The 15,927-nt window shown below is 36.3% G+C and overlaps 1 protein-coding gene across 3 annotated transcripts in view; it reads left to right on the top strand.

Moving 5' to 3' along the window:
• The window catches only part of LOC144444650 (prolactin-releasing peptide receptor-like), a 78,930-nt gene that overhangs the window by 56,811 nt on the left and 6,192 nt on the right, over positions 1-15,927 (top strand). For all 3 annotated transcript variants that reach the window (XM_078134145.1, XM_078134147.1, XM_078134146.1), the window contains exons 2-3: positions 5,391-6,024; positions 15,021-15,428. In XM_078134145.1, coding sequence (XP_077990271.1) covers positions 5,530-6,024; positions 15,021-15,428 — 903 coding nt within the window. In that variant the 5' untranslated portion in view covers positions 5,391-5,529. The remainder of the gene's footprint in view (positions 1-5,390; positions 6,025-15,020; positions 15,429-15,927) is intronic.

Genomic DNA, 15,927 nt, shown 5'->3' with positions numbered 1-15,927 from the left:
GCACAGATGAGAGACAGATTTACTCGATGCATATGAATTAACACAAACTCAATACCATGAGACAGTTGCCAAGATATTCTATCATCACATGGAAGTTAACTGATGGCGATCGCTTTGCATTTGTTTTTTCTAAATAAAACTGCCTATTTTATGTTAATGTTCACAAGCTCTGTTATATACAACCACACAGAAATCGCTTTGAGAACAATGTACACGTAAACCTTGTAGACTAGACGCTAAGTACGCCAAGTAACTTATCAAGAGGCCCGAACCAAATTGCACAAAGACGAGGGAACATACTCTGGTCATTATATGTCACAACAACCCGTGTCTACATCACCGGTTCCGACAACGCGTGTCTACGTCACCGGTTCTGCTGTGTTCAAAATATGAGTCAAAACTTTCAAAATTACCCCGATTTGTCTTTGATGTTACCGGCGCCGGTATAGTTATGTTATTTTCCAATATTTTTCTTCATTCAAGCGAAAATACTACGAGTCTATCGCCTCGTAGTGACAATGGTCCCTTAGGTCATTCATATTTTCCTTGACAGAACGAAGAAAAATATTGGGGGAATAACATCTTAATGTATTTTCTTTTTTGGCATCTGTACTTCTCCTTTGGGATTCGTGTTCATTAAAATGACATAAGCTGGGTTTATACGGTTAATTTACCTGCATATTGAATCGTTATTAATGCCAGGTTCAACTTACTAAAGCATGCTTATCGTCGCTTGTTGTTGCCAGAGTACAAACGTGGTATACAAACACACGTCGATAACATAATTTGGTATATAAGCATGGAGGTATTTCAACTTATACCTGTCATATTATATAAGGAAAAGACATTATTACGACTTGCTGTCTTCAAATGAAGGAAACTTTCAATACTACTTGTTACTCGCGGAAAATGCACAGTGGTCAGTCCGTGTGCGCACTTCTTTTGCACTTTCCCACACAAAGAATTTTTAATTTGCTACACGGCAAAAGTTACAATTTTTAACTGGACACATTTTTATTCAAAGTTAAGCCAGCTACAATAGAGATATTAGACACATTGGCGAGGAGTCAGCGTAAGTACAATCACTTTTGACTGACTTTAGTGAACCATCAATTCAAATCGCGCATCTTAATACGTAAATAACGATTTTAATACATAGCTATGTATTCGAAAAGTTGCTTTTTTCTTGTTTTTTTCCTGAAAATCTCAGGGGGGCGACTGCCCCTCCCCCTGCCCCTCCAGGCTATACTGTGTATGTGTAATGAAAGATAAACTGTATACGATACGATGTATGAAGTAAAACTGGAACATTTCGTAATAGCCCTGAGTTCGACCTCTTTTGAGTAAAACTGGCCATGGAACATAGATTTCATTTCCTGATAGCCTTCAGTTCGACTTCATGGTCTCACTCAAAGCCGGAGCCTGGTGAGACAGGGGCTCTTTCCAATCATATAACCTCCGACGCTTTGGTCTTACAAAAATTAAGTAACAATAAATCACCCGTCCTAATAAGATAATAATAGGCTGGACATAATTATCAGCATCCTGTAGCATAATCCAAAGACTCTATAACTTGAACAACATCTTTAGGTATACGATCGACATTAGTACATATTGAAAATCCCTACTCGGGTATTAGTTGATTACGTTCATGTGTGACTTGTCATATTTTGACCTGCAGTTTGATATTTTCTTCTGCCGGACAAAGACTCTAAAGCAAGTAGAAATAAATTATCGATCACTATGAAAGTATTGGGTTTCAAAACATTTCTGATGAAGGCAAAAACGCCACAGGTAATATACTGTCCACGTCCATACACTGTGTAGCCTCATATGAAACTGTAATTCGGTGATATGAACGGACCTAGTTGTACATGTAATTTTTACTTGACCCGGCGGCCTTCCACTAATGTTCCATCCGGGTCTCTCTTTTGCACGACGAGTGTTGCAGAGTCCTCGCGTGAACTCGGGGGCGACTGTTCTCGTGTGAAGAACAATTCATTCTAACGCACCTTTTGATGACTCTCTACTTAAACCAACAACATTGACGAGTTGCCTAGTAACATGATATGAATATACCGTATTACTTCAGAAGTGTGAGAACGTAACGTTGGCTCTTCAACACCGAAATGATGAACATTTCTGGACCAAGGATATCTTAATAAGTTAAATTTTATTCTTCTAAATGAGTTGGCGTTAAGCATAGTTACGTTAGAAAATCGCTTCTCATCTCTCTATCGTTTATAAAAAAGTACTCGCAATATTTCTTTGTTTGAAATACAAAAACACATCTCAGCATATACTTTTCCTTTCTCGTTAAAATGGGATAAATTGTGTACATTCATCATGATCCCTATGTGGGATTTTTTTCTGCACTCACAATCATCTGGTGTCATTTTTACGACCAAGTTAGTTATACAAGTAGTACATACCCGGTACAAAGACACTCGCATAGTAACATAAATTTAAATTTATTTCTGTTTCCATATTGTCATGTCATCTATAGATATCACTTTACAGTACAGTATGTTTTTCTATAAAACATTTCGCTCGCCGTAAAAAAAAAGCATCTGTTCAATTCTATTTTTAATTAATTTTATGGTATACTAATTCATGCCCCGCCTGCTAAACAAATCGGCATCCTGTATAATGTTTTGTTTTTGTTTTTGTTTTTTACAAATTTCGAAACACAAAGAAAGTGTTGGCATACCATTAATCCATGAAATAAACTGTCCACGAACACTTTAAAATCATGAATGAAACTGTCCACAGCTTGTTAATCATTTATATGGCACTGTCCCCGCTTTGTCACTGTTACATTGCAACCAATTTGCTGCCCTGCCTATAACTCAGTGTGATACCACGCCTAATTCTGCACCTGTCAGTGTGTAAAGCTTGTGTAAAAAATCGCCCTTACCTTCGCTCGACTCCGGATCCAACACAGTACCTCTAGTTCTGTATCTATCTATCTATCTATCTATCTATCTATCTATCTATCTATCTATCTATCTATCTATCTGTCTGTCTGTCTGTCTGTCTGTCTATCCAACGACATGCTCTATAACCAGAATCACTATAAAGCGAGGTGCAGAAAGTAGGTCTCCATACAGCATTTGATCATTGACATAACGTGTATGTGCATCAGGGTTAGCAACAGAACTGCTGGTGGGTATAAAAGGAAATACTGCTCGATTTGGGATTGTCATTTTGTTACAGAACGATTCCTTGTTTAGGAATGTCACACTAACCTTTTGAGGAAAATGTAAGATTATTTGGCCGAAATATGCGGGATGGAATTTCTATAGTGAATTTTGTAATTGACATGATAATGGGTAAGAGGTTAAATAGCAGGGTTGTAGTTAACAAGGCTGACTCTGTGGTGAAAAACATAAAACTCGTCGAATTCGCAGTATAACTTCGTTATAGGACAAGTCCTTGGCCATTTACTGTAAATAATTGGACACTTTTGGTAACCCCTCCGTTATTTTGCGTCGGAGACGAAATAAGGGGCTACCAAAAGTATCCAATTATTTACAGTAAATGGCCAAGGACTTGTCCTATAACGAAGTTATACTGCGAATTCGACGAGTTTTTATGTTTTTCACCAACAATTATCAGTTAATCTGAAAAGATACGATGAGGGGGAGATGTGCTTGTTATCGACTATACTCCTAAATACTGTAACAGTATACTTTATAATAATGGTTAACTTTCGATGAATGTTATGTTTTATTGTTGTTGTTGTTATTATTATTGTTGTTGTTGTTGTAGTTGTTGTTGTCGATGTTGTTGTTGTTGTTGTTGTTGTTGTTGTTGTTGTTATTATTATTATTATTGCTTTGCATTCAAGATATGTGTTTTAGTATATGTTTAATGTTCATGACAGTGGGGTCGAATCTATCTATCTGAGTATGAAATGATGGAAGTGGACATTACTATAAAATTATTAAATAATCAATGAATGACGTCCTGTAGTGATTCCTTTATTAAGTGGGACGGGTTTCATATTAGCTCCATTCCTTACGCTCATGGAACCTATAAAACCCATAACAACTGGCAAATCTAGGCAACTGTACACGGAAGTAAGGCATTATATATGCGAAAGAAATAGAGGCGGCTTCAAACCTCTTAAATGTCTCATGAGTAAAGATGCAGCTAGGACGAAATCGGTCTCACGTGTTCAAGGAAAGTCATTTATTTTCGTTCTAGACATACACTTAGCTAAGGCAAGTCGTGGCGTAATAACGATCGTTTCAGGAGGATATTAGTGACAAGTTGCAGTGAAAGGCCATCAATTCAGGTGATCCTCCCGAAGTTGATGCCACGCACGTTCAATAAAGGTGAACTATACACGTTAGTACTACACAGTGTATTGTTTGCAAAAGAAGTAATTGAGATTGTTCACTGATGAGGTAATAACGAAATTACATGAGATGTCCTATATATAATAAATGATGACTGCGATATCAATGTGTACCATCACCACTACTACCTTTGAATAGTGTGCACTATGAGCCAAGTATAGTTGTGCGACGAATCGTGAACTGGAGCACGATATTAATGCTAGAAATACTTCTTTGTCAGTGAAAGAATAATGTCCAACATTATAATTTATATTCCCGGTAGAAATATCGAGCTAACTTCGAAGGGTAACAATTTCACAATCGTTTCTTACGTTGTCTGTTATCTATAGTCAAACTATGAGGTTTGGTGGTGGGGACTCGTTGTAAAATTGGGTACTGATATGATAATTAGCGTGCATATTTTTAGTAATGTTCGACATCTATTCAATATGTAGTATGTTGTTAGCTATAGGTTGTGAACGTTGTTATATTTACATACACATCTACAAGTGACTGGTACCCATACCTCTAACACGCAAAAGCCCATGTTGTCTTGTTCACTTGTCTTTTAAAACCTTTTTTTATTTTTATTTGCATGATTACAGTTATACTTAAATCACTGACCACTTTCTTTTGACCAAACTACTTATTGCGTAACGTTTCAATGTACAATGTCATGTGGTTCATGCGGTAATGTATGCAAAATGATATTGAATAGGTATGCCAGTGGATATGACGTAGACACGTGTGGGGGTTGAAGGCGTGTTGTGGGCTTGTAATGTATGACAGGGTAGTCCTTTGAATGCTATGCTATGCTTGTGAGTTCAGTGAAATAGCCCAGAACGCCAGTATTCACATTGTGTGTACTGACACTGTACGTGTCTGCTTCGTATACAGTATATACCGCTGTTGGATATTTATTAGCGTTTGGACTAGATCGTAAACCGATCGTAGATAAGTGGTTATTACCGACAGGACATCTCATTATATTGGAGACATTTATCTTATCAGACTAATAATGTATTGCCTTGATTATCTCTTCGATAGATCTCTGGTATTTATGGACATCGGGGGATTGTACACGGACATCGTTGGGTTATAAAGGCCGAGTTTCCCTTTACCTCGCGAACACCAGTGCTGAATAATCACGTAAGAAGGAATACAATACCGATACACGTGTGACGAAATGACTGTAACTATGGCCGTTGACGTGCAGACGATTACAAACATTTCAGCTTTAATTTTGGCGCAAACTGAACTCCCCCCATTCGACGCAGACGATGGAATGATAACGAATGATTACTCTTCGTCCTATTCAAGCTCATCTTTGTTCTATAACTGCTGCATGAAAAACGATTCTACAATAATAGATGTACAATGTGATAACTATTACTGTGGTCGTATATATACGTTGCTTCGTTTACCCTCATGGCTGGAGGTCCTCCTTACGTTTCTGTTCATACTCGGAATGGTTATGTCATTGGTGGGAAATGTGTCCGTCATGAGCGTTTTGACGTGCGGTCGACGTAAAAAACGAACCTTTAATATTCTGTTGCTAAACCTTGCACTGGCAGACTGGACACTTGGAATTCTATGTATGCCTTTCGTCTTTGCTAATATTATCATGAATGAGTGGATATTTGGCCTTGGTATGTGCAAATTCACACCCTTTTCACTAAAGGTATGTATCTTTTTATCATACTTTACATAGATGAGGAAAAAGCTAGGGGACTGTTTAGCCTCAACTCGGGTATTTCATTGTGGACTATTTCACTACGTGTTCATATTACAACTCGGAATAGTCAACTGAAACGTTGGTAATTGCATCCATATCAAGTGTAAATATATTCTAGACTGTCACATATACTTTACTTATCAGCCCAGGATGTGGTGTTTCTCGCAATATAGCCAATCTGTAAATAATATTACCAGTACAAAGCACAAAATAGTCGATATAACGACTATAGAGTAAACATAAATGTCATAAGATGTGTACATCTCACTGTGGATAATCACAGTTGTGGCACTCTCATTTCACAGTTTGTAAGCTGGCATTGTTTACAAGTTGACTACAGTTGGAAAAAGGTCGCATGCTAATCTTATGATTATATTACGTTACACTTAATATATGTTTTCAAGAAGTGTGGGAAACAGGGAAAATGCTTTACATGTACTTGGGTGTGAAGAGTAGTATTTCATTGCAGCTACAGTATGTTGCATCAGTTTTGACTGGCATGAACATTCCCCCAAAGATACGCAAACTAGTTGGTAAGCGGACTTTGTTTACTTGTTTTCATTGTGTTTTAAGTGCTGTTTTAGTGGTACTGAACCCAGACTGTCTGTTCGTTTTCAATGTCCTTGTGAATAATAATGTTCTTTTAATTAATAGTCATAAAAGAAAGTATTTTACTAATACAGCAGTATCAGACAGTTAAGCTTAGACTTCGCTCGGATGACATTAACATACAAATAACTGTTTTGAGTATAAACAGACCCTTCCACTGTGACAGTCTACGATGTTTGCAATTTGTATACCTGTTGGTCTATCCTATTACATGTTCCCAGTGAAAATGGTCGTTGGGACTTGATAAATGATTCATTGGGTCTCACATGTCTACTCGGGGTAATTCTTTGTGACGACGTTACAAAAACTACAAATGGCGGGAGCCATATACTGAGTGATACTATGTTTCGCCAAGAACTGCATAATAAGCGAACTTTATATCAATGACTTTGATGACATTTCCATCGATTATCGCACGATCTTTTGGAAACCCAGACACAGTTGAATCAATAGTCTTTTGACAAACTTTACATGAAAAAGGTTGTAGTAATTATACGGGATAATCCAAGCTACAAGCTACACATCGACATTTGCTCCACTCCACGCGTGTGCGTGTTCTATAGGTAAAGCAAAAGCGGCATACATACAAAAACGTACAGCTACAGGTTGTTGAGTGTGATTGTGTAGTATTCGACGAGTGGTGTGTTTAAGTTCGTTTCTGTATGTGTTAATGCCCGTGTTTATAATGGACATTTTGTAACATAGTTGTGTAATATTGGAGGCACATTGATGAAATTGGTATATAATTGCCATAGGTAAAAAAGGGGGGACTAAAAGAGCACTGCGATACTCTATGTTGTTTCCATTTTCGTTTGGTTTCAGATTTGATATTGCGATTATTAGGGAACAGTGATTAGGAGCATCGCATTTCTGAAAGCAACTTAATCCTTGCACTGTTGACAAGTAAGCTAAGTAAATCCCCATGAAAATAGTTACACAACAACCATTTTCATTGACTCAAAGCTGGTACCACACAGATACTCTCCAATGGCGTTCGGTTTTATCTCGATAATTGGACATTGGATTGTAATGAACAACAACAACAACAACAACAACAACAATAACAACAACGACAAATACTAAATGAGTAGTTTTATCAATACGTTGACATTATATAGTTTCTGACATGTGCCGGATTAGTAATCGTCTTACGGTGCCTAACTTGGAAATCTTCAGAAACAATCGAATTGCGATGGAACGTGATACTGTAGTCCTATCAGTGGCGAATAGAGTGTGAAAGACGGAAAGGGGTTTAGATGTAAATCGCTTCACCCTTTGTTACTTGAAGTAAACCAGAGCGTATGCACTGTCACCGAACCACAAAATCTGAAGATTAAATGCAAAGGGCCTATAAATCAAGGCCATTTATCCGTACACGGAAAATGATTACAGAGAAACATCGTCATTCATAGGTTTAGAGAGGCGGTTAACCTAGGTTATAAAGTCCACCCGGTCTCTAGATCCAGGGGTCACTTAGCCGCCACTAGATCCAGGGGTCACCTAGCCGCCACTAGATCCAGGGGCTCGAAAAGTTGATACACTATATGTTATAAATTACGCAGGCTACATGGTTATAAGATTAATGATTTCAATCGAACCACCGAGGGTGTCATTAGTAGTAGTAGTATTAGTAGTAGTAGTAGTAGTAGTGGTGGTGGTGGTGGTGGTGGTGGTGGTGGTGGTGGTGGTGGTAGAAGTAGTATGAGTAGTAGTAGTAGTAGTAGTAGTGGTGGTAGTAGTGGTAGTACTGGTGGTAGTGGTAGTAGTACCTAGTAGTAGTAGAAGTAGTGGTGGTTGTGGTGGTAGTGTGGTAGTAGTAGTAGTACCTAGTAGTAGTAGTAGTAGTAGTAGTAGTAGTAGTAGTAGTAGTAGTAGTAGTAGTAGTAGTGGTGGTAGTGGTAGTAGTACCTAATAGTAGTAGTAGTGGTGGTGGTGGTAGTAGTAGTAGTAGTAGTAGTAGTAGTAGTAGTAGTAGTAGTAGTAGTAGTAGTAGTAGTAGTAGTAGTAGTAGTAGTAGTAGCAGCAGCAGCAGAAGCAGCAGTAGTAGTAGTAGTAGTAGTAGGCTGATTTCCACCCGGGCCCTGTTACCACTCATTAACATGTTGCATACCCCACAAAAAGAAGGTACAAACAATGCGGAAGCAAAGTTTAACGAGACAGAAAAGAATCTGAAACCAAAACAACTGGTGCAGTTGACAAATATACTGAATGAAGATGCTGTTGAATAAGACAATGTTTGTTATTGTCTTTCTTTTCCTTCTTTTACAAATGACAAAAAAGTACTGGAGGACGGCATTTGTTGATATTTTCGTGTTGCTTAATGTAGACTCGAATTGTGAGAATGTTGTTGTTTTTGTGCCTGGACTTTGGAATATATATGTCGTGTGCTGCCACCCGAATGTGTACAGTGATTAACTCTAAAGAAGGTAGTTCTTTGAATACTTCCACATGTCAAGATGTTGAGAGATAACACTTCATCCACACCCCCATATCCCATCAATCCTAACACCTATCCATTTTGAACTTGAATACATATTGGTTTACGAATGAATTAACTGGTTGTCAGAGAGCTTAAGATCGAACCATCGACTTTGAAATAGTTACATTTAAGTGATAATTTTGTCTACAAAATTCACTTCTTGTAGTACTGCTAATGTATTTGGGTAACCTTCACCATCAATGCGCATACCTAGAGACACTTTATGATATGATCATTTTTGTTTTGAAAAAAGAAGAAGAGTTTTTTTATGAGGGTTGGACAAAGTAATGATACAAAGTAATGATACCTCGTACACACGCCCTGTAACAATACTGCTACCGTGTAGACATAGAGACATTTTACGATTATTATACCAGTAAATGGTTATTTGGCCCTTGGATATGTACTTCGCTGATTTGCATAAATGAAATTAGGCCGTTTACAATACGCCATACAATTTATGCTGCATGTTGATGATTGTAACATTAAAAAGATGAACACGAAACAGTTGAGTACATATCTTCCGTAAGTCTCCCTGACTAAAAAAAAAAGAATAAGTTGAAGTGATCAAAGTCGGTTGGCATGCGAATTCAAATACGATTTCTAATATCAACTCTTTCATATGACAGAAATTGATATCGTGATGACCCCATTTGTTCATTTCTTCATGTCAAAATGTTTCCCCAATTTCATTTTTAAACAAGTAATTACTCACAGTACATGGAATTAAAATTCACAACACGTCATACCTAATGAGATGTGTCCAAATAAATATTAACCAGAAGCTTGGTAAATGTGGTGAGTGTTTGTGAAGTAAACGATCCATGTGGCTGATATTGTTATCAATGTCGAAAGCGCACACACTTTTAATACTTAAATTACCACGAGTGTCACGAAGTCCTTTGAAATTATTACTATCTCCCTGATGTCGTGTATTCAGCCAAACGTATCCAGGCTGTAATTTTTTAATATATATATATATATTAAAAACAGTATTATACAATTACATGGCATATGATATATCATGGTCACAGAACATCACATTTATTGAATGCGACATATAGCCGACCTAAATACAGTTTTAAGGTAATATGACCACGTAAATTTAGACTACTGACACGCAGTGTCAATGAATAAAGACTTCTTTTTGAACATCGTGTGACACACACACACACACATACACACACACACGTACACACACATACATACATACATACATACATACATACATACATACATACATACATACATACATACATACATACATACATACAAAATTACATACATACATACATACATACATACATACATACATGAAATTATAGAGGCAAGTTATGGGGTTGGAAAGATATATAGAAAAAATGTATTGTGTCACAGATATAAAAGATTATAACCATAAATGCTAATTACAGTTAAACGTGTATAAAAGCGCCAATGGCGTTGTAGCACAACTGTTGACCGTACACTTTAATTTTTTGTAATGATTATGTGGTCTTGTTGCTAGACATATTGGCATACGTTCTTTAAAGATTTATTCCCATGCCTTCTCATCCATGGTATTATATCTCCAATATACACCATCACCTAATGTTACCAGTGTTATTTTGGCATTATACGCCAGTGTTTACCTGTTGCTATGAGTGTGGTCATGTCGCTAAGGGCATTTACATATTTTAAAATATTGTTTAGTTAATTACCTACCCATCCCTGTTGTTATCATTTGATTGTTGCTATGGGCGTCTTTATAGTTGCTAGGGCCAATTACGCAAGTATGACACAATCACAATGTGCAGACTAACAGTAACACTTTCAGAATCATAACCAAATTTCATTTCTTGTAGTTTGAGAGGTAAAGCACACTACCAAAATCACTTGCATCATCTATAAGATAGACATGAAATATTATGCAGTGTTAAAGTTAGGTAGACAATGTTTACAAGTAACCTCGAGGAGAGATTAATTCCAGTGCCATTCACACACACTTGTTACATTAATATTAAGTACCCCATAAAAAATTAAATGGATTGATGTAGATGTTAATCCCCAATATGTTTCTTCGTTCAGCCAAGCAAAATACGATTGACCTAAGGGGTCTTTGTCACTTCGAGTAGCTATACGAGTAGTGACCACCCTTAGGCCACGAGTATTTTCCGTCTGAATGAGGACAAATATTGGAGAATAACATCATTTTATTAGCGTCACCAATACCAAAGGAATATCAGCGAAATTAATTGCAATTTTGAACGTTTTGACGCATATTTCGAACACAACAGAACTAGTGACGTAGGCTCGCGTTATCGTGACGAAGAACGACTAGAGTATATATTCCATATTCTATTTTCAACTTGGCTGGTGCATGGTACGGTATACTGGTAGATAATTCACTGAAGCAAAACAATATACCATTACTGATAGTGATGTTCTTCACTGTTGATTATAACGTTTTTAATTACCAAGCATGTGATCTAGTTCTTTCAACCATTGTCATATTGAAAATTGAGTATAACACCCTTTAGATTAATTGTTGAAATTAATGTACGTTTCAAGGTTATGCGGTCACGTGATATCTCTTACAAATGTAATTTCGTACCTCGGCCATTCATATAAAATATTACAAATTCACATCTGAAATTAGTGGTCTCGTTATGTTATTCAGCCAACATACATACATACATACAACTTCATAATTTGGGATAACTTTTTGCCAATAAAAGGTAAACCATATGATACCTATACCTATGAATTGTGTATTCCCTTACGGAGTCTAAACCTCGTGTCTTTTGTTTTCCTTACTGTATTATATATAGTCAGGCATTGAGAATTGTTTATATATAACCCGTACCATGTTCATTTGTGTATGTTTGTATGTATGTATGTATGTATGTATGTATGTATGTATGTATGTATGTATGTATGTATATGTGTCTGTCTGTGTGTGTCTGTGTGTGCCTGTGTCTGTGCCTGTGTTTGTGTTTTTAGACGATTCAGAATATTGTTCGTTAAAAAGAAGAGCATGCTTTTCGTCTTTAGAAATGCAAATATGGTTCTATTGGGATGTGTTGTTTGTCATTGTTATCAGTACTAGTCTTATCTATTCAGTAGCCATTTGATTGAATCATGTTATTTAGCAATTAACTAAGTTAAGGTATGGGAATTTCTTTCAAGGATAGTCAAAGTTATCATTAATAAACGTTGTAGGAGAACGGTTTAGGAGATTACGACACGGCAAAGTTTACGTGGAGGTAACAAGCAACGAATAGTTTGTCAATGGGCGGCTTCTACTTGACAAGTGAACACTTCGAGGTGTATGCAGCGATCAATGATTTCTCAGCAGGGGACGGTATGTTAGAAAATCTATGCGGATTACCGCTCGGGTACAAGATAGATACCGGTCGTCAATCTCATATTTGCCTCGCTACAACATGGCCAACATGTGTCCTTTAACGACATCTTTCACCTAGAGTTCAGATCCAAAATATTCAATGTGATTTTCGGGTTCGCAATGTAACAGATCCATGTATGAGGTGAGGGTATAGTTGTTGCTTGTCTGAGCAGGACGCAGCTACAGTTTAAAATATTATGGTGGCTGTCAGCGACAAATTGCAGGAGTAGGAAAAAAACAGTGTTCAAGTTGATGATAAATATCGCTGGTTATGTGCCTCCTTTTAATAATCATTATGCCTGTCTTTATCACATAGACAACACATTCAAAATAATATGAGATTAATATAATGTTCCTCGTTCATGGAATTTGTCGGATCAGTGGCTTTAATTTAATTATTTGTAATCTATAAGATGTTAACCATCGATATCATCCATCATCAACATAAAAGGTGTGAAAATGACTATACAGCGCGTTAAAACTAATATAAATATTCATATGTTCACAATGCATCGTTGAATTGAGGACATTTTTCAATTGTTCAAGTTTGGTAGACAACTGAAAATGCATTCACTACTGGCTTTACAAAGTTAACGTACAGTTAAGAAGTACATTGACTCATGTATATATACGTCATATATTTATGACATTAAAGTGGCCATATGGATGAGGATTGGGTATTTATTTTGGATTTTTTAATTTACAAAGCAATTTAATGTTGGCTTTCTACTTGAAAAATAAATATGAAACAACGTTGTGTTTGTAATAACTCAATACATTGTAAAACGCTAAACAGTGTGTAACAATAAAGTTTGTTATTGTACGGACAATAACAAACATTAAACAAAGACCTGACATATGTTATTGCATATTGATTTTTCAAGTAAAAAGCCATGATAAAATTGTTTTATGAATTAAAAATCAAAAATAAATACCCAATCATCATCCATATGGTTTCTTGAAAGTAGCGTGCAAAGGAAGTGGGTTCCGGCACAAACCAACCGAATTTGCCTTTAACACAGATATATAAACCTGGAATTCTGGGCCCACAATAACAAGAAAGACCAAAATAGACAAATATTTTAAGGCAAAACTAAGCATTCTGTATGTATGTATGTATGTATGTATGTATGTATGTGTGTGTGTGTGTGTGTGTGTGTGTGTGTGTGTGCGTGCGTGCGTGCGTGCGTGTGTGCCATTTGTTTATTTCTATTCATTCCATCTGCTACACAATGAGAGTTTCTGTATTTGTATTCAATTATTCACCGACATAATCGCCATCACTATTCACAAGAAATGTATTTTCATTTTTGTTACTATAACTCGAACATCTAATTTGCCTTAATTTTCATAAACGTTTAGTCCATAGACTTTGATTATTTCCTCGGGAACTATTTCGGTAACGGAATACAGGGGTGGTAACTTCGTTGTTGTGAAATATGTGTTACGAGACGGTCTCAGGAGGACAAATCTCAGGAGTAAAGCAAAATAACGCAGTTGTTATGAACGGGACTGAAGTATGTGAAGTTGCAATAGCGAGGATTAACATCAGCAGAGTTGCATAATATTTTTAAATCGTTTGGTAGAAAAACTATAAATTAACAGGAAGTCTTTGAAAATATATAGTTTTAGTTATAATAACATAATGGGGTTTGACTGTTTCTATTGTGAATATTGTGTTCTACATGAAAAGTCTGATTGAAATTCGTTCTGTAAAATTATGTAATTTTAAAGGTATTAAACAATTTTAATGACGCCTGCTAATGATTGTTTAATTACATCAATTACATTATTTCTGTTTTTTGTCATCATCATCATCATGTAATGTACATCAGTGGGTTTTGAATTCAATACATCACGAACCAACCGCATGATTGGAAATGGAAAGATGTAGGCAACATGTGGATTTGTCTGTCAAGTTATCTTTTTTACTCAATTGTATTGTTTTATTCATAATAATGTATAAATATGTTATACACTGTATGGACACTAGCAATACAATAGTGAAGGACATGAGGAATAGCTATAAATGAGACGTCATGCCCCGCCTCTTGAATAAACATTACCTCAGGCAAATAACATAGCACTCAGCAAGAATGTATTGAAACAAATTTTAACAATGTTTGTGAAATTGTAGATTTTGAAATAAAACATACATATACAGATAATTAATACTTACATCATTATGATATGTATATATATTATATATATAAATGTATTATATATATATACATATATATATATATATATATACAATAAACAGTAAAGTATATATAATATTTGCATATACATACATACATACATACATACATACATACATACATACATACATACATACATACATACATACACACATACGTACGTACGTACGTACTTATATACGTACATACTGTAGGTATTACTTTCATTCTATAATGTAATAATACACTATTAATTATTATAATATAATATACCTTATTTTATCATTTTCAGGTGTCGGAAATTGTGAGTATATTTACCCTCACTGTTATTGGTTTGGACAGATACTACGTTGTCATGTATCCACTTCGTCCACGGATGGACAATCGGAAAAAGAAGATTATTATTTTGATTACATGGGTATTGGCAATCGGTATTTCAGCACCTAAGTTGTGGGTTTTAGAGACAGACCATTTTGCCATCGATGAGAAAGGGACATTAGCTGCCATCTGTGGAGAGGTGTGGCCGAGTGAACTTGACGGCCATGTGTATGAATGGGCCCTCTTTGTAATTACATTTGTACTGCCGTTGTTGGTATTAACATTTTGTTATGGAAGGGTTGCTAGGAAACTATGGACAAGAAATCTCCCTGGAAACGCTGATCCAGAAAGGGATAGAGAGCAGAGGAAAAACAAACGAAAGGTAAGCTCTTTCAAATAATTTGTAAAATTTAGCGCAATGTGGCAAGACCATTGTCGAATATGTTATTGAGGTTTTTCATTTAAATACTTACTTTTATTTAATGACTTAGACATCCACTTCGGATTGAGTGGACGAGATGTACATAAGAAGATGGCATGTACAATTATGGAATCATGGTGGGCGAGTGGTTAGAATGGTCAGCTCGGAATCTGCTGGTTGCAGGTTCGAGCCCCATCGTTTGTTTCTGAGTGGCTAAAGTCCTTGGGCAAGATTTGAACCATGACTGTGCTTAGTCAACCCAGCTGTATAATTGAGGACCTTTTCATAATCTATGTGCTTATAATGACTGCAATGTATGCTCCCCTGTTGAGGAAGTATAAAGGGCTGTTCTGTTGTGCCACTATAGGGATAATAATTGTAAAGTGCTTTGAGCACCTAGACTGGGTGGGAAAGAGCTACGTTAGTAGTAGTATTGTTATAATACCTTGAAAGAGTACAG

This window comes from Glandiceps talaboti, chromosome 13 (genome assembly GCF_964340395.1).
Source record: "Glandiceps talaboti chromosome 13, keGlaTala1.1, whole genome shotgun sequence".
Taxonomy (NCBI): domain Eukaryota; kingdom Metazoa; phylum Hemichordata; class Enteropneusta; family Spengelidae; genus Glandiceps; species Glandiceps talaboti.
Note: the sequence above shows the minus strand (reverse complement) of the source record. Positions and strands in the feature narration are given on the sequence as shown.